General features: G+C 47.3%; 1 protein-coding gene across 2 annotated transcripts in view; it reads right to left on the minus strand.

Annotated features, from left to right (window-relative positions):
* LOC144752268 (uncharacterized) overlaps nucleotides 1-25,044 on the minus strand; it is a 211,721-nt gene extending 186,677 nt beyond the window's left edge. The window contains exon 1 of one of the 2 annotated variants that reach the window (XM_078640280.1): nucleotides 24,575-25,044. In XM_078640280.1, coding sequence (XP_078496406.1) covers nucleotides 24,575-24,979 — 405 coding nt within the window. In that variant the 5' untranslated portion in view covers nucleotides 24,980-25,044. The remainder of the gene's footprint in view (nucleotides 1-24,574) is intronic. The other variant, XM_078640279.1, reaches the window with a different exon arrangement.
* Nucleotides 25,045-25,417: the final 373 nt, after the last annotated feature.

Raw genomic sequence — 25,417 nt, forward strand, 5'->3', positions numbered from 1 at the left:
CACCCATGGTGTGCCGCATTTACAATCAGATAGGAGAAAGCTGCTTCAAAACCCTGCGCCTGCTTGAAGCTGGCATAGGTCTTGACGCAGCATTGTAGAGATGGGGCACCCCTGAGCCTTGCTGGAGCTGCATCGCACTTACGATACAACTCCAGCAATGCGCCACCTTTACGGCACAGATGCGTCACGCATCTGTGCCGTTTTTGCCCCATGCTGCGCCGCATTGTAAATGCAGCACAACATGGGTGGCGGAACAGTGGCGCAGGATGACTGTCACATCCCTGGTGATGCGCCACTCATCATAAATCTATCCCTAAGCTTCTTATCTTGTTACAGATGAACTGCCATATGTATCATCAAAATATTTTACATATTATAAATAGCGAATTTTAAGGAATAAATAGCGATTCTTTACTATTCCTAATTTGCAATGAGCAAATTGCTAATTGCAAATTACCCATTCATTTCCATAGGCTAGGAGGCTCATAGGAATTAATGTTGCAATTTGTGATTAGCAATTAGCTCATCACAAAATAGGATTTTTTTCAAGCGTGCAGGGGTATCTCAAGAACACCCTGCTGCACCCCTGAAAAAGAAATTTGGGAGCACATGGCACACCTACATGCCCTAATGGCATGTATGGGCGTCATATGGGACCTTTTTTTTTTTTTTTTTTTTTAAAATGCTTTTTGAAAAGAATTCGCAAATTACCACAAACTAGAAGTTGGTGGTAGTTTCCAAATCCTTAATATCATTTTTTACATATTTTTTTTTTGATACATTGCATTTAAGGAATCACAAATTTTGAATTATTGACATTTTAAGTAATTTCCACATGTGCAGTGTTTTCAAAATATAATTTGAAAATCGTTTTTGGGGAAAAGTAATGGTTTGCAAATTTATGACAAGGACATAATGGTGTATGCTTCTCTATAAGGCATTTCAGTATCTCTAATGTCATTTTTCCCATATTACATTATAAGACCTTTCCCCATGAAGCACATTCCTTGTAAATATGCTCCCACCTGTGCATTGCAAATTTAGATTTTGACTGTTTCAGACACATAGCCATGTTGAAAGTGACCCAAAAAAATTGCAAACGTTTTAAAAAAACACATTCATGTGTCTTAATGACATTTTAAGTCATTTCCCCATGGACAATGTTTTCTAAGTGGCACAAAAGAGGTATACACCTATCATAAATCTGTCCCTAGCATTATAAATGATTAAATCAGGATGACAATAAGATGTGGCCTATCCAGAGGTTTGTTTAAGGTGAGGCCTACTCAGGATTGCAGATTAAAGTTACGCTTGATGAAGAATACAGAGGAGATAATTTATTGTAAAGGCCTACCAATGAAGTAAGTGATTTCTACTTCATTGCACCAGTCATCATAAATGTATCCATAAGCTTCTTATCTTGTTAGACATCAACCGCCATATGTATCATATAACTATTTTGCATTTCCAAAAAAGCGAATTTTAAGGAATAAATAGCGATTCTTTACCATTCCAAATTTGTTTGAGAAAATTGCTAATTGCAAATTACCCATTCATTTCCATGAGCTAGGAGGCTCATATAAATGAAGGTGCAATTTGCGATTAACAATTTGCTCATCACAAATTAGGAATTTATTCCAAAGGTGCAGGGGTGTCTCAAGAACACCCTGCTGCAACCCTGAAAAAGAAATTTGGGGGCATATGGCGCACATAAATTTTAACAACGATTTTCAAATCATAACTTCAAAACACTACACATGGGAAAATTACTTAAATTGTCCTTAAGACACATAAAAGCGTTTTTTGATTGGCTTTCCTGCATGGTAGGGTCACTTTTAACATGGCTATGTAACATAAACATTCAAAATCAAAATTTTCCATGTACAGGTGGGAGCATATTTACAAGCAATTTGCGCCACAAAGAAAGGTCTGACATTAAAATGGGAAAAATAACATCAGGGACAGTCAATTGCCTTATAAAGAACCATACACCATTATGTCCTTCTCATGAATTTAAAAACAATTCCTTTTTCCCAAAAACGATTTTCAAATCATAATTTCAAAACACTGCACATGAGAAAATGACTTAAAATGTCATTGAAACACATGAAAACGTTTTTTGATTGGCTTTCCTGCATGGTTGGTTCACTTTTATCATGGCTATGTAACACAAACATTGATAATTAAAATTTTCATGCACATGTAAGAGCATATTTACAAGCAATTTGCGCCACAGAGAAAGGTCTTACACTAAAATGAGAAAAATAACATCAGGAACAGTCAATTGCCTTATAAAGAACCATACACCATTATGTCCTTGTCATGATTTTATAAACAATTCCTTTTCCCCAAAAACGATTTTAAAATCATAATTTCTAAACACTGCACATGGGAAAATGACTTAAAATGTCATTAAAACACATGAAAGCGTTTTTTGATTGCCTTCCCAGCATGGTTTGGTCACTTTTAACATGGCTATTTAACACAAACATTCAAAATCTAAATTTTCCATGCACATGTGAGAGCATATTTACAAGCAATTTGCGCCACAGAGAAAGGTCTTACACTAAAATGAGAAAAATAACATCAAGGACAGTCAATTGCCTTATAAAGAACCATACACCATTATATCCTTGTCATGAATTTAAAAACAATTCCTTTTCCACAAAAACGATTTTCAAATCATAATTTCTAAACACTGCACATCAGAAAATGACTTAAAATGTCATTAAAACACATGAAATCATTTTTTGATTGGCTTTTCAGCATGGTTGCGTCACTTTTAACATGGCTATGTAACACAAACATTCAAAATCAAAATTTTCCATGCACATGTGAGAGCATATTTACAAGCAATTTGCGCCACATAAATCATAATTTTCTCCTTAAAGCACACTATTCTCTATCTAAAGTAAAGAAATATTTTCTCACCTTAGCAAATACTTTGAGTTTGAAAACAGTCTAAGAAACACACCAATTTGTCTTCAGCAGAGCAAAAGGTATGCACTCCAGAGTCTGCAGCTATCAAAAGCACAGAAATGGTGTAATTCTTCACACATATTTCTCATGTCACCCAATCAAAACTCTTCCCTCACTTTTTTTCAAATTAAAACCCTTCCCCCTCTGCCCTTTCTGCCTATTTTCCATAGCAACCACCTCTTGGAGAAACTCTGGTGTTTGCAAATTCACACAACAATGTTGCAATTGAACTCTGAACTCTCAGTGCACCTGCATATCCAGTGCTTTCTTTCATTTAATGATTTTTTATTGACCACTCAAAATACATCTTTCAAACAACACATCTGTACACCCTAACTTTCTGTTTTCATCAATCAAAATCCACCAATCACTGTTACTACTTCATGAACACAGAAACTCCACAGTTTTTTTCATTTCAAACTCTCATTTTTTCAACTGCCATTTCATTGCCACACTTCATCTGACTGCAGGAGAACCTTCTCTCACCATGTTTTCTGTCTGGATTGTTGGTCATAGTTATATTCACTGGGCTCAAAGGTACGTTGAAAGCAGGAATTTACCTAACCTCAATTTACAAGATGTGGAAATTAAGTGGTTTGGCCACAGAGGATTAAAATGTCACCAATTGATACCATTGGTGAAAACCTTTATGCATTTGCCAAAACCTGACCTGTTAATTGTGCACTGTGGAGGTAATGACTTGGGCACTTTGACTGGTGTAGGTCTGGAAATGCTTTTAAAGGACACCTTTGAGCAATTAATGGCACTTTTTCCTCAGACTGCCTTGGTATATTCAAATATATGCCAAAGACAGAAATGGAGGTGGTCAAACCAATTTTGTCCACAAATTGAGAAGTCGAGGAAGCATGTAAACAAATCTGTTTCAGCTTACATGAGAGACCATGGAATGGGCTCCCTGTACAACAATAACTTGCGTTACTACATGCAAGATATCTACAGAGGAGATGGAGTTCACTTCTCAGATGAGGGCAACAGAGTTTTCACTCTGAATTTAAAAATGTGCATTGGTACCTACTTATAAGTACCAAAATGTACCATAAACCCAAAAGCTCTTCTCAGAGCTACCCTACATCTAATCACTCACAATTATTATTTTACTCTAACTTTTTTCACTAATTTTCAACAAAGTACACTCCCTGGGGCGCTACCCGGTACGCGTACCGGGAGCTAACCTCGCGAAATTTTTTAAAAAAATGTTTTTTTTCGCACATATAAACCTCCTCAGCCACCCTCAGAAAACCTAGGGGGTCAAGATAAGTCTACCGTGCCCCCTTCTACCCATTCTGAACATTATTTGCCCTCCATCTTGTATCTTAATTCGACCGAAACACAAAATGGTGGACTCCCGGAACGCTTAAGGTACGCGAACCGGGGCGCTCAACGGTTCGCGTACCGGGTCGCTCCCTGGGAAGCGCACCATCAAAAAAGGTGGGAAAGTAGTTCACAGAAAAGCCACTGGAGACAATTTCACCAAATATAGATTAGCTCATACTACATACCAATCCCTACCATTTTCACAAATTTGATTGGAATTCCATTTAGCCATTTAGCCTGTAGACCTCTCTAAATACCGTGAGGTAAATTACTTCACAAAACACATCTGAAATGTTGGAATTGACAACCAATTAAAATGTTACTTTCATTTTCTACTTTTTTTACCTCACATTTGATTGGTTATGTACCCGAATATATATAAAGGAAGAGAAGGAAACACAGCCATTTTGACTACTACTTCCTGGTGTACATTTCAATAGGATTTTCATTAATAACTTCAACTTCTTTTTAAAGGTAAGTTGTTATTTTTAAAACTGAAGTATATTGTGCACTTTAAGTTAATATGGCAAACTTTTTCTGTTAGTTATATACTATCCCTCTGTAGTACTTATAAATTTAGATACACTTTTTTATATTCCTACTTCCACTCTGATACTATACACTGCCCAAAGATAAATTCTCTGTTAAAAACTGCCTATCTAAAATTAATCCCAACAGTGCCCTACCTCTACTAATATATATTTTTTTTATGCAAATTTCAGGGAAAATGGAAAGTGAACAAAACATTTCATTTGAAATTGTCCTTCCAGAGTCCAACACAGAAATCATTGATCCAAATGAGATTGAATTTATGGATGAAACTTGGGACCAAGAACTACTGCAATGTGTACAAGCAGTAGATAACCTCCTTGCAAATGAGGACATTTTACAACCTCAGAGACTACAATCTATATTCCATGATTATTATGAAATTTCTGACAATGAAATGTTGGAAAGTTTAATAAATTATGAAACACAATAAAAAAAGCTTAAAAAAAAAAAAAAAAAAAAAATAATCAACAAAACCAACAATCAATTAACATACAGCATTTGAAAAGTCTATCATTCATTTTTCATTGTGGTACGCTCCCCAGAACGCTTCCCGGTTCGCGTACCGGGCGCTAACCACGAAAAAAAACAAAATTTTTTTTTATTTTTTTTGCTTCGCGGGGCCCCTTTAAAGCCTCCACATCAAACCTAGGGGGTCAGGGAGGATCTACTATGCCCCCTTATGGTCATTTCCCCCTTTGTTTTGGCCTCCTCTTGTCACTCGATCCTACCGAGAGACAAGATGGCGGCCGCTCCGGACTGTTTAGAATGTTGACAGACACCGGAGAGCCAATCAACTTCGCTACGCGAATTCCGTTACGCGTCAAGTACGCGTACCGGGGCGCTGCCCGGTCCGCGCTTACAGATATATATCTTTTTTTGAACGTTATTTTCTCAAAATCCACTGCAGCACATATATTGAGACCTACAAAAGGCACATCGGGCTACCAGTCCCTACAATTTTGCCAAGTTTCGTGCAAATCCATTCAGCCGTTCGGGCTAAAAGTGAGGCTAACCGCCCTATGGAAAACTCAATGTTAAAAACACGTTTTGGGACCCCCCTTTTTTCTCGGCCCCCCCTGGACCAACTCCCCCCAAATTTCCAGTGGCTGCTCAGAAACAAAATGTTCCATTTTGCTGAAAATTTCAGCCAATTCCGTCCACAAACGCCAAAGTTATTAGACATAGAATTTTCAAAAAACCCATAGAGAAAAAATCCTAACTATATATACCTACTGGCGACCGCCAGTAGGTAATATATATATATATATATATATACCTTGCGTGGTTCTCCTTTCATTTAGACATTCAAGAGGTTATAATCTGGTAAAACAAGCTGCTTTACACTCCTCCAAAACGTAGCCTGAAGGCTGCTCTCCACAGCTACCACTAGGATACCTTTCTATATAGGTTGTCTTTAAACCTACCATCAATAAGGGTCGTTTGGACTGGTGCAAGGTGCCCACTAGAACTAGTGAACAGGATATGCCAGGCCAACTTCTCACACAACACATCTGGCTAGAAGTGACTCCTCTCTACGGGTAGCACATGAAGGAAGGCCGAAGGGGAATACAAACTGTAATGCAACACATCTGGCGAGAAGTGACATCTGACCGGAGCCAGGATCCCATGACAACGGACCGGAGTCATCGCAAGCACAGCTTGTTTATCTGGACTTTGTCCCTGTGAAGTGTTGCTTGGAAGGGCTGAGAGCCCTCGACCCCCCCACCCTCCCGGCCCTCTTGTAAATGTGATCATGGCGCTCATAAAAAGTATAATAACTGCGGATTCTGCCAGTTTATTACCCACTGGCGGCTGCCAATGCTCCTCTAAGGGGGGGAGGGTGTGGAAGCATGTTTCCTTCTGCTCTCAACACACATGACGTGCCCCAAGCTGACTGTCCCCCTCGATGTGTGGAGGGCGTGAGTTACAAGCATTACATTACCCAGTTAATGGCCTTGTATTAATGCCCATTAATGCCCATTACAAGGTGCCGGATGGGACTTCAGATCTGGTCTGGAGCTTTGAGCCTACCGCCTCCTGACACTGCTCTTTCAGGCTGTTGTGCAGGTCTTAGACAATCCTACAGGCTGCCTAGTGCAGGGGGTACCTGGATAACAAGCATTGGTAAATGCATTGGGTTTCGCCTCTTTGAATAATAATAAGCTGTTTGTGTAGGCAAAACCTAAAAACACAGATATCCGACTTGATATCCGAGTTGACTAACAGTACAGGACTTCTCAATTCCCAAGTGTTAGATATGGGGGTCTCTGGTTGGCACAGGTAGGTACATAGGTACCCTCTCCTCTAGTCAGGACAAGGGGATTACAGTCCTAAAATAACCCCTGCTCACCCTCTAGGTTGCGTGGCGTGAGCAGTCAAGGCTTATTTCAGAGGCGTTGTAAGTTAAGCAGTTGTGACCACATACAGTAACCCAGTGACAACACTACAAATGGACACCACACAGGTTTTATATCAAAAATAAGTAGACTTTATATAGAGTTACCACAAGACCATAAACGACAAAAATACACACTATGATTACTTTAAGATGGTAGATTAAGCTTAGTTCAGTTCAGTTCTTAGATGCAACACTCTGCGTCAATGTACGTTAAGTTGCGTTACGCTTCCACGACAAGCAATGTCGCAACAATGGGAAATGCGGCAAAGTTCAGGTGCAAAGAAATGAAGACGTGAAGATCTTTCAGATGCGGCACACTTTTCGGGGATGCGAGAAGTTCTCGGTCTGATGCGTGGACTACAGCAGCGACATCTACGATGCGACGGCAGCAGCTCCTGCAGCAGCGCTCTTCTCCTGCGATGCACGAATCTTCCGCTCGATGTGATAACTACAGCGGCGATATCCAAAATGCGACGGCAGCAACTCCAATGGCGGCGTGCTTCTCGGGGAAGAGAGGTGCTCTTGATCGATGCGGAGCAGTGCAACAGTTCCAGCGGTGACACCCTCCTTCTCCGGAGTTGCGACGGCAGGCACAGCAATGGCGACACGCTCCGACCTCGTTGCGAGATTCTTCTCCTGATGCAGTGCTGTGCGATAGCTCCAGCTGCGACACCCTCCTTCTTCGGAGTTGCGACGGCAGCAGCAGCGACGGCGACACATTTCCTCTTCTTTGCGGCACGCTTCTCTCCGATGCGGTGCAGTGCGACAGTTCCAGCGGCGACACCCTCCTTTCTCCGGAGTTGCGACGACAGGCACAGCGACGGAGACACTCTACTTCTCGTTGAGTCGCGCTTCCAGCTCCTTGCAACACGCAGTTCCTCAGAAGGCCCAAAACTGCAGCAGGCACTTCCCAAGGAACTCTGGGGAGCTGGGGGGTGAATTCTTTAGTCCCTGAGACTTCAGCAGGAGGCAAGCTCTTTTCCAAGCCCTTGGAGATCCTTCACAAGTTGAAAGCAAAGTACACAAAGATCCTTTCTCCTTCCTTTGGCAGTAAGGCAACCACTGCAGGCCAATCCCCCAATCAGCACTTCAGCTTGGGAATAGCCTCTCCTCAGTTTCTTCAGGTTCCTCTCCTCAGTAAAGGTTTCTTCTTGTAGTCCAAAAGTGATCTAATTTCTTGGGAGCAGGGTCCCAATATTTATACCCCCAAGTCCTTTGTTCTCTGAGGGGAGAGGGGTCTGTGCCTAGTCCAAACCAGATCCTAAGCACCTTGTTTACCAGACCTCTCCTTTCCTTTCACAGTGCAGGGCAGAGACATCAGACGCCCAACAGGAGGTGGAGCCAGCATTGTGGAAGGCAAGTACAGTCCTGGAGCACTTTGTTGACAGGACTCCTACTCTTCTTTCAGTGTGCAGGGCAGAGACATCAGCCGCTCCCCAGGGGGTGGAGCCAGCATTGTGGAAGGCAGGTACAGCCCTATTCAGAGTTCAGGTGCAACTCCTCCCTCCCATCTAGATGCAGATATTTCTATTCACCACTGGGTGACTCAGCCTGTCTCTTGAAATTCCCCAGCCCTGTCACTCACAGAAACCAGACATAGTAATACACAAACTAGCAGAGGCAGGTTTGAATGGTTAGACAAGCAAATACCTACTTTCTAAAAGTGGTATTTGTAAACACAGAATATTAAAATAAACTTTACTAAAAGATGTATTTTATTATTCTGAGTTCAGGCATACTAAACTTGAATTTCTACCATGTCCTCTGAGCCTGTTAGGATTATAAAAAGTAACAATTCTAGCAGCCCATTCTGGCCTATAGAGAACAGGTAGCCTTGCAATAGTGAAAAACGAAAATGGCTGTAATTCACTATTAGGACATGCCACACACACCAGGGTTTGTCCAACCTTATACCTACAATGCAACCTGCCCTTGACCTACCATAAGGGGTGACTGATATAAAGAAAAGGGAAGGTTTAGGGACTGTAAAGTGGGTGCACTTGCCCAGTCAGCATGACAATACCAGACTGCATGCAGGCTCTGCAATGGCAGACCTTAGACACATTTTACAAGCCTGCTTCTGTGAGTGGCACAACCAGTGCTGCAGGCCCACCAGCAGTATTTGGATTACACGCCCTGGCACACTCAGTGAACTAGACTAGGGTCTGACAAGTAAACCAGAGTAACCAAACATGGAATCACTAATACATACATCAATTTACAATAGGGAGCACTTGTACTGTGCCACTGAATAGCAGTGGCACAGTGCCCAAAGCACCAAAAATACCTAAGGCAACAGCAAAAAAATAGAAGGGAGCCCCACGCCAATGGTGCCAGGTCTAACACTTGTCCCCTCCAGCTGAAAAGTGGGGAGAACTACCCTAACTCCTGGGAGTTCTCTTCACTAAGGCGGAACAATCTGGACAGACCATCAGCGTTGGCGTGTTCTGTACCAGGGCGGTGTTCCACTGTAAAGTTCATTACCCTGTGGGGAAATAGACCAACTCAACAGTTTTGGATTCTCACCCCTCATCTGCATCAACCATCTGAGGGGCCTGTGGTCTGTCTGAACCCGGAAGTGAGTCCCAAACAGGTATGGTCTCAGCTTCTTCAGAGCCCAGACCACAGCAAATGTCTCACGCTCAATAGCACGCCACCTCTGTTCCTGTGGAAGTAACCTTGTAGTGATAAAGGATAAAGGTTGATCTAGGCCCTCCTCATTCATCTGTGACAAATCAGCCACCACACCATGCTCTGAAGCGTCGGTTTGAACGATGTACTCTCTTGAGAAGTCGGGTGCCCGGAGCATGGGTGCCGTGCACATGGCAGCTTTCAGGGCCTCAAAGGCTTTCTGACAGGTGTCAGTCCAGATCACTTTCTTGGGCTGCTTCCTGGAAGTCAGCTCTGTCAAGGGTGCAACAATGTTGCCATACCCTTTGACAAACCTCCTGTAATACCCTGTGAGACCTAGGAAGGCTCTCACCTCTGTCTGGGTTTTGGGTGGCTCCCAAGCCAGGATGGTTTCAATCTTGGGTTGTAGGGGAGCCACCTTGCCGCTCCCAACTTGGTGTCCCAAGTACACCACAGAACCCTGCCTGATCTGGCACTTACTCGCCTTGATTGTGAGGCCTGCTTTCCGCAGCGCCATCAACACTTCCCAGAGGTGGCGCAGATGTTCCTCCCAACTGACACTGAACACAGAGATGTCATCCAAGTAGGCTGCACTGAATTCCTCCAGTCCAACCAACACGTGGTTGACCAACCTCTGAAAAGTGGCAGGGGCATTCTTCATCCCAAAAGGCATAACACGGAACTGGAAATGCCCATCTGGTATGGAGAATGCTCCTTTGCCCCATCAGTCAAGGCGATCTGGCAGTACCCAGACATTAGATCAAATGTGCTGAGGTATGGTGCAGCCCCTAGCCGATCAATGAGCTCATCAGCTCTGGGGATGGGGTGCGCGTCAGTCTTAGTGACTGAATTGAGCCCTCTGTAGTCCACAAAGATCCGGAGTTTGGGTGTGGCACCCGGCGCTGCAGCCTTCGGGACCAAGACCACTGGGCTGGCCCAAGGACTGCTAGATGACTCAATAACCCCAAGTGCAAGCATCTTTGAGACCTCCTCTTTAATGCAAGCCCTGTCAGTTACCCTGTAAGACTTGAATGAATGAATGAATGTATGAATTTGGGATTTGTATGGCGCTACTTAACCCGAAAGCAACAAGGCGCATTTGATGGAAACAGCTGAGTGGTCGGAGGCCCTCGAGTGATGCGAATTACAGGTAGGACTCTGCAAAAAGCCAAGTTTTTAGACTTTTACGAAAAAGGGCAAGAGACGGCTGACCCTTAAGGTCAGCTGGAAGCGTGTTCCACAGTTTAGGGACAAGGGAGAAAAAGGCTCTCCCTCCCCACCTGGCCTTGACGGTTCGGGGGATAATCAGAAGATTTTTGTGGGCAAATCGCAGGGCACTGCCCGGGGTGTAGAAGGACACAAGAGACCCGATGTCCTCAGCACCCAGGCCGTGTAGAGCACGGTAGGTAAGGACAAGAACCTTAAAATTAATCCTGGCCTGCACAGGCAGCCAGTGGAGGTTTTTTCTGACCCCCGAGACAGAAACATGTCTGGGGGCATCCACTACAAACCTGGCTGTAGCGTTTTGGACTACTTGGAGGCGATGAATAAGCTTTTTGCTTATGCCAAGGTAGAGGGCATTGCAGTAGTCTAGGCGAGGAGAAATGAGGGCCACTGAAACCTGTTTCCGGGCGTCAGGGGAGAGATAGTGTACGAGTTTCCTAAGGATCCTCAATACTCCACAGCAGGTGGAAACAGTCTTATTGACTTGTTTGTCAAAAGCGAGTGTGGTGTCAATAGTGACCCCCAGATTCCGGGCAACAAGGGTCGGCTTGGGGCATGTACCAAGGGCAGGCAGCCACCAGTCCTCCGACCAGAGATCTTGTTTGCCACCAAAGATGAGGACCTCAGTTTTTTCCCCATTAAGTTTGAGGAAATTTAAGGTCATCCAACCTGCCACGGCTACCATGCAGTTCTTAAAATTTAAGGCTGTGGACTCAACAGAATGAGATAGGGAGACCATTATCTGGGAGTCGTCAGCATACGACAGGACTTCCAGTCCATAAGATCTAACAAGTCTTGCAAGTGGGGCCACATATACGTTGAAAAGAGTGGGGCTTAGGGATGAGCCCTGTGGGACCCCACAATGCAAAGGCTTGGTGGAGGAAAGGAAGTCACCCAGTTTGACCTTTTGAGCACGCTGGTTAAGGAAGGATGTCAGGAGACCCAAAGCCGGTCCTTCCACAGTGCTTCACAGGTAAACTGTCTCCTGTGTCCACATCATGGACGAACCAATCTGTGACACCAGGAACCAGGGAAAACAGATCAGGAAACTGTCCCAGCAACTGGCGGAAGTCATTCTGTTGCTCTTGGGTCAGAGTGGAAGGGAGGTTAACACCATCCACTAACCCATCTTGCTCTGAGGCTGACAGGAGGTCAGGAAGAGGCTCAGTCTCCTCCTCTATTCCAGCATCTGTCACCAAGAGCATGCCCACTTCAGACCTCTCCAAGTGGCGCTTAAGGCGGTTGACATGTAGGACCCTCAAGGGGTTCCTAGGAGACTGCATGTCCACCAAGTAGGTAACTGGACTCTTGCGCTCCACAACCTCAAAAGGTCCGGTCCACTTATCTTGGAGTGCGCAGGGCTCCACTGGGGCCATGACCCACACCTTCTGTCCAGGTTGAAGCTCTACCAGAGTGGCATTCTGGTCATACCAGTGCTTCATCTCCTCCTGGCTGACCTCCAGATTCGCCTGAGCGAGTTCACTGAAGTGCCTGTTCTGGTTCCTGAAGGCCAGCATGTAGCTATATATATCCTGGGGAGGTTTCCTGGGAGATTGCTCCCAGCCTTCCTTGACCAGACTCAGAGGTCCTCTAACCGGGTATCCATAGAGAAGCTCAAAGGGACTGAACCCTAGAGATTTCTGTGGCACCTCCCGGTATGCAAACAGTAGGCATGGTAAGAGGACGTCCCACTTAAGCCTCATGCGTTCCTCAAGACCCATTATAATGCCCTTCAGGTTCCGGTTAAACCTCTCAACCAGCCCATTTCCTCGGGGTGGTAAGGAGTGGTGAACTTGTAAGTTACACCACACTCCTGCCACAGGGACTTCATATACTTGGAAATTAAGCTGGTCCCCCGGTCAGACACTACCTCACAAGGGAATCCCACTCGGGAGAAAATTCCCATCAGTGCTCGTCCCACAACGGGGGCCGTCACTGTTCTCAGAGGTATGGCTTCCGGGTACCGGGTGGCATGGTCCAGCAAGACCAGGATGAACTTGTTGCCCATGGCTGTCTTGGGGTGCAGTGGCCCCACAATGTCAATCCCCACCCGCTCAAAGGGGGTACTGACAACAGGGATTGGCTAGAGAGGAGCCTGGCAAGTCTGACAAGTCCTGCAATGAGTATCACAACTCTTGTGCATTTGTGGCCAATGAAAGTGGGTGACATGCCTCTCAAAGGTCTTGTCTTGCCCAAATGTCCTGCTAATCGCACATCATGAGCCAGCCCCAGTAGGAAGACTCTAAACATCTAGGGTACCACCAGCAAATGGGCTGACCCAGGTTCAGCATCCTTAGAATCACTATACAGGAGACCATTCTCCCAGTAGATCCAATGTGATCCTGACTGATCACCTGCTGCCTGGCGTACAGCCTGTTGCCGCAAGCCCACGAGAGAAGGGCATTCTTTCTGCTCCCTGCAGAATTCCTCCCTGGAGGTGCCTCCTTCTTGCTGCCAATGGGTCAGCTCAGGCAGGTCTCCCAGTTCAGCTATCTGTTCCCCAGTAGGCTCCAGGGCATCCCCCTCAGTGTCTACCTCCTCCTGGGCCGTGGGAACTTCGGGGGCCGGTTTCCCGCACCCCGCCACTTCTCTCTTCGGCAGGTTCCTGGGCCTCCCTCTCAGGTTCCAGGTCCTCTTGAGAACCCCTACTGGCTTACATTGACCGGGTGGTCACGCATGCCCAGTCAGGCAGTCCAACCATCTTGAAGTGAGTTGTTATCTCCACCTTTTCCCAAGGGGAGCTCTCCAAATAATTTCCCAACAAACAGTCAACAGGCATGGCGGGTCTCACAGCTACCTGAAAAGTACCAGAGACCCCCCCACCCCCACTCAAAGGGAACCTGAGTCATGGGACAATGACTCTCTGTGTTGTTGGCGTTAACAACTCAGCAAAATGACCTTGTCATGAAAGATGTAATATGTGACACCTGACAGCTGTCACACTGCCTCCTGTATCTTTAAGATCCTCCACCTTTTGGCCATTGACTGTCACTCGCTGCCCATATTTCTTAGTGTTCCTGGGCAGCTGAGCCTCTGAGACCTAAAGAGACTAGGGTCATCTGTGCGGGACCCAACCCACCTTGGACTTCAATCTCCTCCCCCAAGGCAACACTAGCCATCTGCCAGGGCGGAGCACCAGTGGGTGCTTGTTTACCAAACAGGCGGCACCTGGTATCATTCACCTTATGACCAGGTCACCACACTTGTAACTTTTAAGGGGCCCCTGGGGAACAGGACTACCTGTCGGGCCCCTTGCTTTCTCTCAGGGGAAGGCTGGGAACCTTTCACGGGGTTCCCTTGGGGACTACTTTAAGACCCTTTGCGGAACTCCCTCTGTTTGCCCTTGTCCCCCCCATTCTTCTGCTTGGGACCCTGCCCACCTTTGGCTGAGTCTCCCATGTGACCCTTGTGGACCCTGGTACTGACCCAGCGGTCCGCCCCTCAGCAAGCTTCCTAGGGTAGGTCAGCTTGCTATCTATCAGATGCTGGCACAGCTCTGGAAAACAATTATCAGACAAGTGCTCCCATGCAATCAAATCAAAGAGACCTTGAAAATCATTAACCTTGCTGCCCTTTACCCAACCATCCAATGCTCTGCAAAAGAAACATATTCAACCCAAGTACTGCTTTCTAACTTTTTGCATTTCCTGAACCTCTTCCTCTAGAGCTCAGGTGTCAAACCATATCTAGGCATCAATGCTACAATTAGCTGCCTAGCGCCAACACAGGCTCCCTTGCACCATAGTGTAAGGGTGTCTGCTTGCGGGGGAGGAATGGTTATGTGCAGGAAGGTCTCCCTTCCTGTACATAAACAATCTTTAAATTCAGTTTTGTAACTTCTGTGTGTGATGCTTAATGCAGCACACACAGAAGTTGCAAAATGGCATTTTTAAAAAAATGATTGTTTATGTGGAGGAAGGTGGACCTTTCTGCACATGTACAATCTGTTGTGTCTTACCAGACGTAGCCGAGCTGTCTTTCATGTATTACTTTATTAACTTCTTGGTTGCAGGATGGTAAATGTATACATCGGTCTATAAGTCTGGTTATTCTTATACTCCAGCCTCTTATGGTCATACACCTGCCCCACCAGGAGCAGCCGCCATGCTGCTCAGCCCATCTCCAACTGTCACCGCTCATCCACTCATCCACACAGGCACCCAGGCGTTCCAATACCAACGCTCACTCTGGCTGAGCAGCAGGGAGACAGCCAGGCTGGGAAACATATACTAATACAAACAGGATATAGCACAACCATTGGCCTTTTGCTGGATTGTTGTGTGCTGAACAAAATGGCACACATGAAAACACGAAGAGAAATTAAACATTTCTCCTTGTTCCACCAGGATAGAAACAGGAGGGATAAGCACAACAGAAGCGGTGAAGTGAGACCTTAGCCGTCATGGCTTAGCTCCTCACTTTACCACTTCAGAAACGCAAGGATGCACCATATTTACAGCAGTATAGTGCAGCTTTGCATTTCCCCCTGCTCTGGCGCTACAATTAGCAGCCTAACGCCAACACAGGCACCCTTGCACCAGAGTGCAGGGGAAGATTGTTTATGTGCAGGAAAGTCCACCTTTTCTGCACAGTAACAATCTTGAAATGGGAATTTGTCACTTCTATTTGTGCTGCTTAATGCAGCACACATGGAAGTTACAAAATGTTTAAGGTTTGTTTCTGTGCAGGTAGGGTCACTTTTAACAATCCAAGGCTTCTTTCGTTTTCCATGTGTGCTGCACAATGCAGCCCACAAGGAAAAAGCAAAAAGGAGGAGATATGAAGCATTTATCCTTCTTTTGCCAACTAAAGACCAAGTTTACTCCTATATACGTCACCCTTGTAAATATGGGGCAGCATCAGAATCAATGGGTGCTGCAGTGGAACGCCGACCGGAACACCCACTGCCCACCCCTTGCACGCTAAGTGTAGCGTAAAAAGGGGCCTTATTTGAGAAGCATAAGTGGCTTAACGCTGCCTTGTAAATAAGGCAAAGCCTCTATGGCCATCACACCGTCACTAAAAGTGGAGCTGTGCAAGAGAGCTGTAGGGAGTGTGCAACATTGAAAGGGGAGTTGTGCAACAGAGCTGTAAGAAGCCTACAACATTGCAAGGAGAGCTGTCGATGGGAGCTGTGAGGAGTGTGCAATATGATACGGGGAGCTGCGCAAGAGAGCTGTGAGGAGTGTGCGACATGGAAAGGGGAGCTGTGCAAGAGAGCTGCGAGGAGTGTGCAACATTGAAAGAGGAGCGGTGCAAGAGAGCTGCAAGGAGTGTGCAACATTGAAAGAGGAGTTGTGCAAGAGAGCTGCAAGGAGTGTGCAACATGAAAAGGGGAGCTGTGCAAGAGAGCTGCGAGGAGTGTGCAACATCAAAACGGGAGCTGTGCAAGAGAGCTGTGAGGAGTGTGCAACATGGAAAGCGGAGCTGTGCAAGAGAGCTGCGAGGAGTGTGCGACATTGAAAGAGGTGCTGTGCAAGAGAGCTGCGAGGAGTGTGTGACATTGAAAGAGGAGCTGTGCAAGAGAGCTGTGAGGAGTGTGCAACATTGAAAAGGTAGCTGTGAGAGAGAGCTTGGGGAGTGTGCAACATTGAAAGAGGAGCTGTGCAAGAGAGCTGTGAGGAGTGTGCAACATTGAAAGAGGAGCTGTGCAAGAGAGCTTTGAGGAGTGTGCAACATTGAAAGAGGAGCTGTGCAAGAGAGATGTAAGGAGTGTGCAACAAGGCAAGGGGAGCTGTCGATGGGAGCTGCAAGGAGTATGCAACATTGAAAGAGGAGCTGTGCAAGAGAGCTGCAAGGAGTGTGCAACAAGGCACGGGGAGCTGTGCAAGAGAGCTGCGAGGAGTGTGAAACATTGAAAGAGGAGCTGTGCAAGAGAGCTGCGAGGAGTGTGTGCCATTGAAAGAAGAGCTCTGCAAGAGAGCTGTGAGGAGTGTGCAACATTGAAAAGGGAGCTGTGCAAGAGAGCTGTGAGGAGTGTGCAACATGGAAAGGGGAGCTGTGTAAGAGAGCTGTGAGGAGTGTGCAACATGGAAAGGGGAGCTGTGCAAGAGAGCTGTGAGGAGTGTGCTACATGAAAAGGGGAGCTGTGCAAGAGAGCTGTGAGGAGTGTGCGACATTGAAAGAGAAGCTGTGCAAGAGAGCTGTGAGGAGTGTGCAACATTGAAAGGGGAGCTGTGCAAGAGAGCTGTGAGGAGTGTGCTACATAAAAAGGGGAGCTGTGCAAGAGAGCTGTGAGGAGTGTGCGACATTGAAAGGGGAGCTGTGCAAGAGAGCTGTGAGGAGTGTGCGACATGGAAAGGGGAGCTGTGCAAGACAGCTTTGAGGAGTGTGCGACATTGAAAAGGAGCTGTGCGAGAGAGCTGTAAGGAGTGTGCGACATTGAAAGAGGAGCAGTGCAAGAGAGCTGTGAGGAGTGTGCAACCAGGCAAGGGGAGCTGCAGATGGGAGCTGCAAGGAGTGTGCAAAATTGAAAGAGGAGCTGTGCAAGAGAGCTGCAAGGGGTGTGCGACATTGAAAGAGGAGCTGTGCAAGAGAGCTGTGAGGAGTGTGTAATATGACAAGGGAAGCTGTGCAAGAGAGCTGTGAGGAGTGTGCAACATGGAAAGGGGAGCTGTGCAAGAGAGCTGTGAGGAGTGTGCTACATGAAAAGGGGAGCTGTGCAAGAGAGCTGTGAGGAGTGTGCGACATTGAAAGAGAAGCTGTGCAAGAGAGCTGTGAGGAGTGTGCAACATTGAAAGGGGAGCTGTGCAAGAGAGCTGTGAGGAGTGTGCGACATGAAAAGGGGAGCTGTGCAAGAGATCTGCAAGGAGTGTGTGACATGGAAAGGGGAGCTGTGCAAGAGAGCTGCAAGGAGTGTCTGACATTGAAAGAGGAGCGGTGCAAGAGAGCTGCACGAAGTGTGCAACAAGGCAAGGGGAGCTGTCGATGGGAGCTGCAAGGAGTGTGCAACATTGAAAGAGGAGCTGTGCAAGAGAACCTCAAGGAGTGTGCAACATTGAAAGGGGAGCTGTGCAATAGAGCTGCAAGGAGTGTGCAACATGAAAAGGGGAGCTGTGCAAGAGAGCTGCAAGGAGTGTGCAACATGAAAAGGGGAGCTGTCCAAGAGAGCTGCAAGGAGTGTGCAACATGAAAAGGGGAGCTGTCCAAGAGAGCAGCGAGGAGTGTGCAACATTGAAAGAGGAGCTGTGCAAGAGAGCTGTGAGGAGTGTGCTACATGAAAAGGGGAGCTGTGCAAGAGAGCTGTGAGGAGTGTCCAACATTTAAAGAGGAGCTGTGCAAGAGAGCTGTGAGGAGTGTGCTACATAAAAAGGGGAGCTGTGCAAGAGAGCTGTGAGGAGTGTGCGACATTGAAAGGGGAGCTGTGCAAGAGAGCTGTGAGGAGTGTGCGACATGGAAAGGGGAGCTGTGCAAGACAGCTTTGAGGAGTGTGCGACATTGAAAAGGAGCTGTGCGAGAGAGCTGTAAGGAGTGTGCGACATTGAAAGAGGAGCAGTGCAAGAGAGCTGTGAGGAGTGTGCAACCAGGCAAGGGGAGCTGCAGATGGGAGCTGCAAGGAGTGTGCAAAATTGAAAGAGGAGCTGTGCAAGAGAGCTGCAAGGGGTGTGCGACATTGAAAGAGGAGCTGTGCAAGAGAGCTGTGAGGAGTGTGCAACATTAAAAGAGGAGCTGTGCAAGAGAGCTGTGAGGAGTGTGTAATATGACAAGGGAAGCTGTGCAAGAGAGCTGTGAGGAGTGTGCAACATTGAAAGGGGAGCTGTGCAAGAGAGCTCTAAGAAGCCTACAACATGACAAGGGGATCTGTTTGTGAAAAGAAATCTGAGCAGAGGCCACTTTTACTGAAAGAATTCTCTCCTAAAACCTGTTTTTCAGGAAAACTCTCATTAAAGGCTTTTTTCCAGACTTTGCCCACAGGCCTAGTTTCAAAGATATACATGATTTTGCTGTCTTTGGAGTTTGTAAAGTTGACAGATATTTGCATTTTGCTCCTGACTTACAAATGACGCACACAGGGTTACAGGGTAAGAGATGATTCAGAAAGTTCTTATTTGTTTTAAAGGATGTCTTACACCTAAGTACTTGAGTGAGGCACCCCTAAACCTCAGTTCTTTTTAACTCCAGGCCAGGAAATTCAGGAGCACCTTCACCTCTCAAACAAGAATAACATGCAGATACTAAAACAAACATCTGTATAACTAGGGCCAGAGGAGGGGTGAGTGCAGACAAGGAAACAGCATCAAATTAAAATGCCCCACTGTGGAGCAAACTCTTAAAGCCACTGAATGTGCAAACTAAGTCTGCCCAACTCTTCGTAGAAGTGCTCCCTTCTGACTTATGTTCAACCATCTATCATCGCATACTCTCACACTTCCATCTTTTCTCCTTTCCATCCATCCATTTGTCCATCCATCCATTTGTCTGTCCATCCATCCAATAACCATATGTTCACACATGGACCATCCATTCTTTTATCCGTTCTTCTATCCGTTCTTCCTTTCATACACCTCGCCGTACACCCTGTCACCCTTTATTCGATCCTTTCAGCGACTCATCCATCCACCCTCCTTCTCTTTACCCTGCCTTGCTTCTACTTTTCCTTTTACCGTTTCTTCCACATTTCCTTCTTTCAACTTGTGTTTACTTTCACCCTTTCTTCCTTCTTGCTTTCTTCCTTCCAGTTTCTATCGCCCATCATGCTTTTTTTCTTGCATAATCTTTCTTTCGTACATTCCTTTTCCGCATACTCTCCATTTGCTGTTCTAGTCCTTTTGAAGTCGAACCCTACCATTCAGCGCAGCTTTCTGGTATTCTTAAGACTTCTTGGGGATATTCAGAAAGCTTTGCTGGGAATGCATCCGCGCATTGCTCACCATTGGCTTTGTAGTTTGTAACTCACACTTTCTTGCTTTCTATTTCCTGCTTCAATTGTTTTAGGCTGCCCAGCTTCAGGTCACCCCTCACTAAAAGCATGATTCATTTACTGTGTTCCTTCGAGTGCCCCTTTCTGTAAACAAGCCTTTAAATCTTGTCTTTATCTTGTCTCATCTTCAGTTCTTCAAAGACAGAGGTCAAATGTCAGGCTCTGTCTTCTGAAGGAACTTGGAGCCTCATTAATGAAAGATGTTGCATCTGTGCGTGAAAGCAGTCATGCAACACTTTTCAGTCCGCCCTGCTTGCGACACCACAGATGGGCTGTATTTACTGCACGCGCTCCATGTCATAAGGATTTAGATACGTCAGTATTCCTGACGTATCTGCAGGTGCAAAAATTGACGCATTGCTGGAGTGTGTCTGGAAACACACTTCAATTGGGCAAGCCCCACTGAAAGGGCCTGCGTCAGTCTTATGCCTGCTGTGAGGCAGGTGTAAGATTTTGACGCAGTGGCATAGTGAAATATGATAGATTTTGCAGCACCACTTCTAGGACCCATTTTTGCAAGGGAGTGCCCACCCTGTGGACGTTATACCTGACGCAGGTATAATTTAGCACAGTGGTTCACAAAGACACACATCTGCTTAGATGTGTCACTTTGTAATTCTGTTGCAGTGCGGCTCATATTTTGCGCCATCAGTGCCTCACAAAAAGGGATGCACTGGCGGTGCAAAGGGCTCATAATAAGGCCCTCACTGTTTGTTTTTCTTTCTCTGACTTCAAAGTGAGTGGATTTATGTAACAATCTTTTTGTGAGAATCTTTTTTTAGCACACAACAAAGTTTAAATATCTGTAATGAACCGTGCAGGCATTTTAGAATGTATCAGAATTACAAGAGCACAATTGAAGCATATTTTTTGCAATTCTGAAGTGTGGTGTAAACAAATATTTGATTATGATCAAAACTAATAAATTCACTAGGCGCTGGCGTTGTCACACATTATTATTTTCAGTGTTGTATTCTTTTATCATTAAAACTATATGTCTGTGCAAATGCAATGGCCATTTTAATTGAAAATGTGTTGTCTGTAATGGCAGTGTGCCGCTACACCAGGCATACTCCACTTTACACTACTCTGCATCACTCCATGCCACTGCACTTTATCCTGCACCACTCCACTCCACTCTACGCCTCTCCACTCTGTGTCATTGTACTCTACTCTGCCTCACTCCACTCTACGCCTCTCCACTCTGTGTCATTGTACTCTACTCCGCCTCACTTCACTCTACGCCTCTGCACTCTGTGCCACTTCAGTCTATGCCTCTACACTACACCACTCTACTTTATGTCAATGCATTCTACGCCTCTCTGCATCACTGCGCTCTTTGCCACTGCACTCTATACCACTCCAGTCTAGGCTACTCTATTCTACTTGTAACCAGTCCAATCTAGTCCACTTCACTTTACACAAATCCACCTACTCTACGCCACTCTACACCACACTACTCTGCAAAACTGCACTTTATGCCACTGTATTCTATGCCACTATACTCTATTCTATACCACTCTACTGCACTATTTGCCAATGCGCTATACACCTCTACACTCCAAGCTACTCTATTCAACAGCACTCTATACCACTGCACTCTACTCTGCACCACTCTACGCTCTGCCACTACCCTCTGCACAGCTCTACTCTGCACCACTCTGCACCACCCTACACCACTGTCCTCTGCACTCAACACTACTGCACTTTGCACGACTTCGCTCTATGCCTCTTTACTCCATACCACTCTCCTATGCTGCAAAGCTTTAGCCGTGCTGAACAGCAGTCACGCAGGTGCACAGCACGGCTGAAACACATTGGCAAAGTCCATCGCTCTGGCGTAGGCGAGACCCATTGGCTTTTCCAATATTTGTTCCATGTTGTAGCATTTCTTTCTGTCTCTTCACTGAACTTGGATTGCTTAGCTGCCCTTGGCCTCCCCCTTTAGCCCAGCCCTGCTCTTCCTTTATTGCAGTTGTATAAGTTGTGTTTGCAGCCAGAAGAGGCCAATGTAAAACGAATCACATGTTATTGGCACCCAGATTACAAGGGCATTGGGTGCAGTGTCCCCCCCACCCCTCCACTTATGCTGTCACAGCCGGGGGTTCACGACTAAAGGGAAGAATGTTTACAAGCAGCATATGCATGTGTAAACAGGATGCATCTGGGGTGCAACTGTTAGTGGTGTGGTGAGCCTCCCCGACGAGTGGGGCGACCGGCACACCCTTCCCGAGCCCACACGCTGTCCGTTGGCTGGGGTCTTGCAGAGTTTACTCTATGGGATGATGGGGCTGGGATAGTGGGGTAGAGATCTACACACAGGGGCAGTGGAGAGCAGATCTACACAGGGGCAGTGGAGTGCAGATCTACACACAGGGGGCAGTGGGGTGCAGATCTACACACAGGGGGCAGTGGGGTGCAGATCTACACACAGGAGGCAGTGGGGAGCAGATCTACACACAGGTGGCAGTGGAGTGCAGATCTACACACAGGTGGCAGTGGGGTACAGATCTACACACAGGGGCAGTGGAGTGCAGATTTACACAGGGGCAGTGGGGTGCATATCTACACACGGGGACAGTGGGGTGCAGATCTACACACAGGGGGCCGTGGGGTGCAGATCTACACACAGGAGGCAGTGGGGTGCAGATCTAGACACAGGGGCAGTGGAGTGCAGATCTACACAGGGGCAGTGGGGTGCATATCTACACACGGGGACAGTGGGGTGCAGATCTACACACAGGGGGCCGTGGGGTGCAGATCTACACACAGGAGGCAGTGGGGTGCAGATCTACACACAGGGGCAGTGGGGTGCAGATCTACACACAGGGGCAGTGGGGTGCAGATCTACACACAGGGGGCAGTGGAGTGCAGATCTACACACAGGGGGCAGTGGAGTGCAGATCTACACACAGGAGGCAGTGGGGTACAGATCTACACACAGGGGCAGCGGAGTGCAGATCTACACAGGGGCAGTGGAGTGCAGAACTACACACAGCGGGCAGTGGGGTGCAGATCTACACAGAGGGGCAGTGGGGTGTAGATCTACACAGGGGCAGTGGAGTGCAGATCTACACACAGTGGGCAGTGGGGTGCAGATCTGCCCACAGCGGGCAGTGGAGTGCAGATCTACACACAGGGGGAAGTAGGGTGCAGATCTACACACAGGGGGCAGTGGGGTGCAAATCTACACACAGGAGGCAGTGGGGTGCAGATCTACACACAGGGGGCAGTGGAGTGCAGATCTACACACAGGGGGCAGTGGAGTGCAGATCTACACACAGGGGGCAGTGGGGTGCAGTTCTACACACAGCGGGCAGTGGGGTGTGGATCTAATCACAAGGGGCAGTGGGGTGTGGATCTACACACAAGGGGCAGTGGGTGCAGATCTACACACAGGTGGCAGTGGGGTGCATATCTACACATGGGGGCAGTGGTGTTCAGATCTACACACAGGTGGCAGTGGGGTGCAGATCTACCCACAAGGGGCAGTGGGGTGCAAATCTACACACAGGGGGCAGTGGGGTGCAGATCAACACACAGGGGGCAGTGGGGTACGAATCTACACACAGGGGGCAGTGGGGTGCGGATCTACACATGGGGCAGTGGGGTACGGATCTGCACACAGGGGGCATCAGGTTGCGGATCTACACACAGGGGGCAGTGGGGTGCGTAACTGCACACAGGGGCAGTGGGGTGCGGATCTAGACACAGGAGCAGTGGGGTGCAGATCTACACACAGGGGGCAGTAGGGTGTGTATCTACACACAGGTCATTGTAATGTGGATCTACACACAGGGGGCAGTGGGGTGCAGATCTACACACAGAGGGCGGGGCAGTGGGGTGCAGATCTACACACAGCGGGCAGTGGGGTGTGGATCTAATCACAAGGGGCAGTGGGGTGTGGATCTACACACAAGGGGCAGTGGGTGCAGATCTACACACAGGTGGCAGTGGGGTGCAGATCTACGCATGGGGGCAGTGGTGTGCGGATCTACACACAGGTGGCAGTGGGGTGCAGATCTACACACAAGGGGCAGTGGGGTGCAAATCTACACACAGGGGGCAGTGGGGTGCAGATCAACACACAGGGGGCAGTGGGGTGCGAATCTACACACAGGGGGCAGTGGGGTGCGGATCTACACATGGGGCAGTGGGGTACGGATCTGCACACAGGGGGCATCAGGTTGCGGATCTACACACAGGGGGCAGTGGGGTGCGTAACTGCACACAGGGGCAGTGGGGTGCGGATCTAGACACAGGAGCAGTGGGGTGCAGATCTACACACAGGGGGCAGTAGGGTGCGTATCTACACACAGGGGGCAGTGGGGTGTGGATCTACACACAGGGGGCAGTGGGGTGCAGATCTACTCACAGAGGCAGTGGGGTGCGGATCTACACAGAGGGCAGTGGGGTACATATCTACTCACAGGGGGCAGTGGGGTGGAGATTTACACACAGAGGGCAGTGGGGTGCAGATCTACACAGGGGGCAGTGGGGTGCGGATCTACACACAGGGAGCAGTGAAGAGATACCTTGTACTGCTGCAGCGCCTCCTCAATAGGGATCACAATGTGCCCTCGGTGCTCACGGGACCGGTCACAGATTGTGCACACCGCCTGCTGGTCGTCCTCACAGAAGAGCTTCAGCTTCTCTTCGTGCCACTCACACATCTCCCCTGGCACCCCTGGATTCACCGACAGCTGCTTGGCAATGACCACCAGGTTAGTGAGTTGCAAATTCTTGCAGAGGTCTGTTTTTGTGCACTCCCTCCTGCACTGGGGGCATGTCCGAATACCCCCAGAAGCATTCTTCCAGAAGGTGGCGATGCAAACACTGCAGAAGTTGTGTCCACACTCTATGGTCACTGGGTTAGTGAAGTACTCCCAGCAGATGGAGCAGGTCACTTCATTCTGGAGAGCAGAGAAGCGCGCAGCCATGGTGTCCTGGCAGCCTCCCCAGCTCAGTGCACTCTACCTGGGGTGTGTGTATTTGCTTGAGCTCTGCTGCAGGGAAGGGAGTGGCATCACCTGTGCTTCCTTGTTGACACTTCCCTGTGCCCTCTCTCTCTCTTTCTCTCTCTCTCACCCTCTCTCTGTTTCTCTTTCAATCCCTTTCTCTATCTCTTTCTCCTCTGCTCACTCTGTTTTTATCTCCTGTGTAAAAGAAACGGTCACAAAACATCAGCTTAAAAATTAATAGCCTCGGATTAAAGCAGCAGTCATTCCCCAGAGACTTGCAAAACATTACAGGAACAAAATGACACACACAATGTCAAAATGATTTTAAGAAAACCAAACTTATAACTTTTTAATGTAGTTTAAGTTTACAAGTGCCAATTCCAACATGGTCACCAGAAACAGCTGCAATACTGTGGA

The sequence above is a fragment of the Lissotriton helveticus genome, chromosome 4_2 (genome assembly GCF_964261635.1).
Source record: "Lissotriton helveticus chromosome 4_2, aLisHel1.1, whole genome shotgun sequence".
Classification (NCBI taxonomy): domain Eukaryota; kingdom Metazoa; phylum Chordata; class Amphibia; order Caudata; family Salamandridae; genus Lissotriton; species Lissotriton helveticus.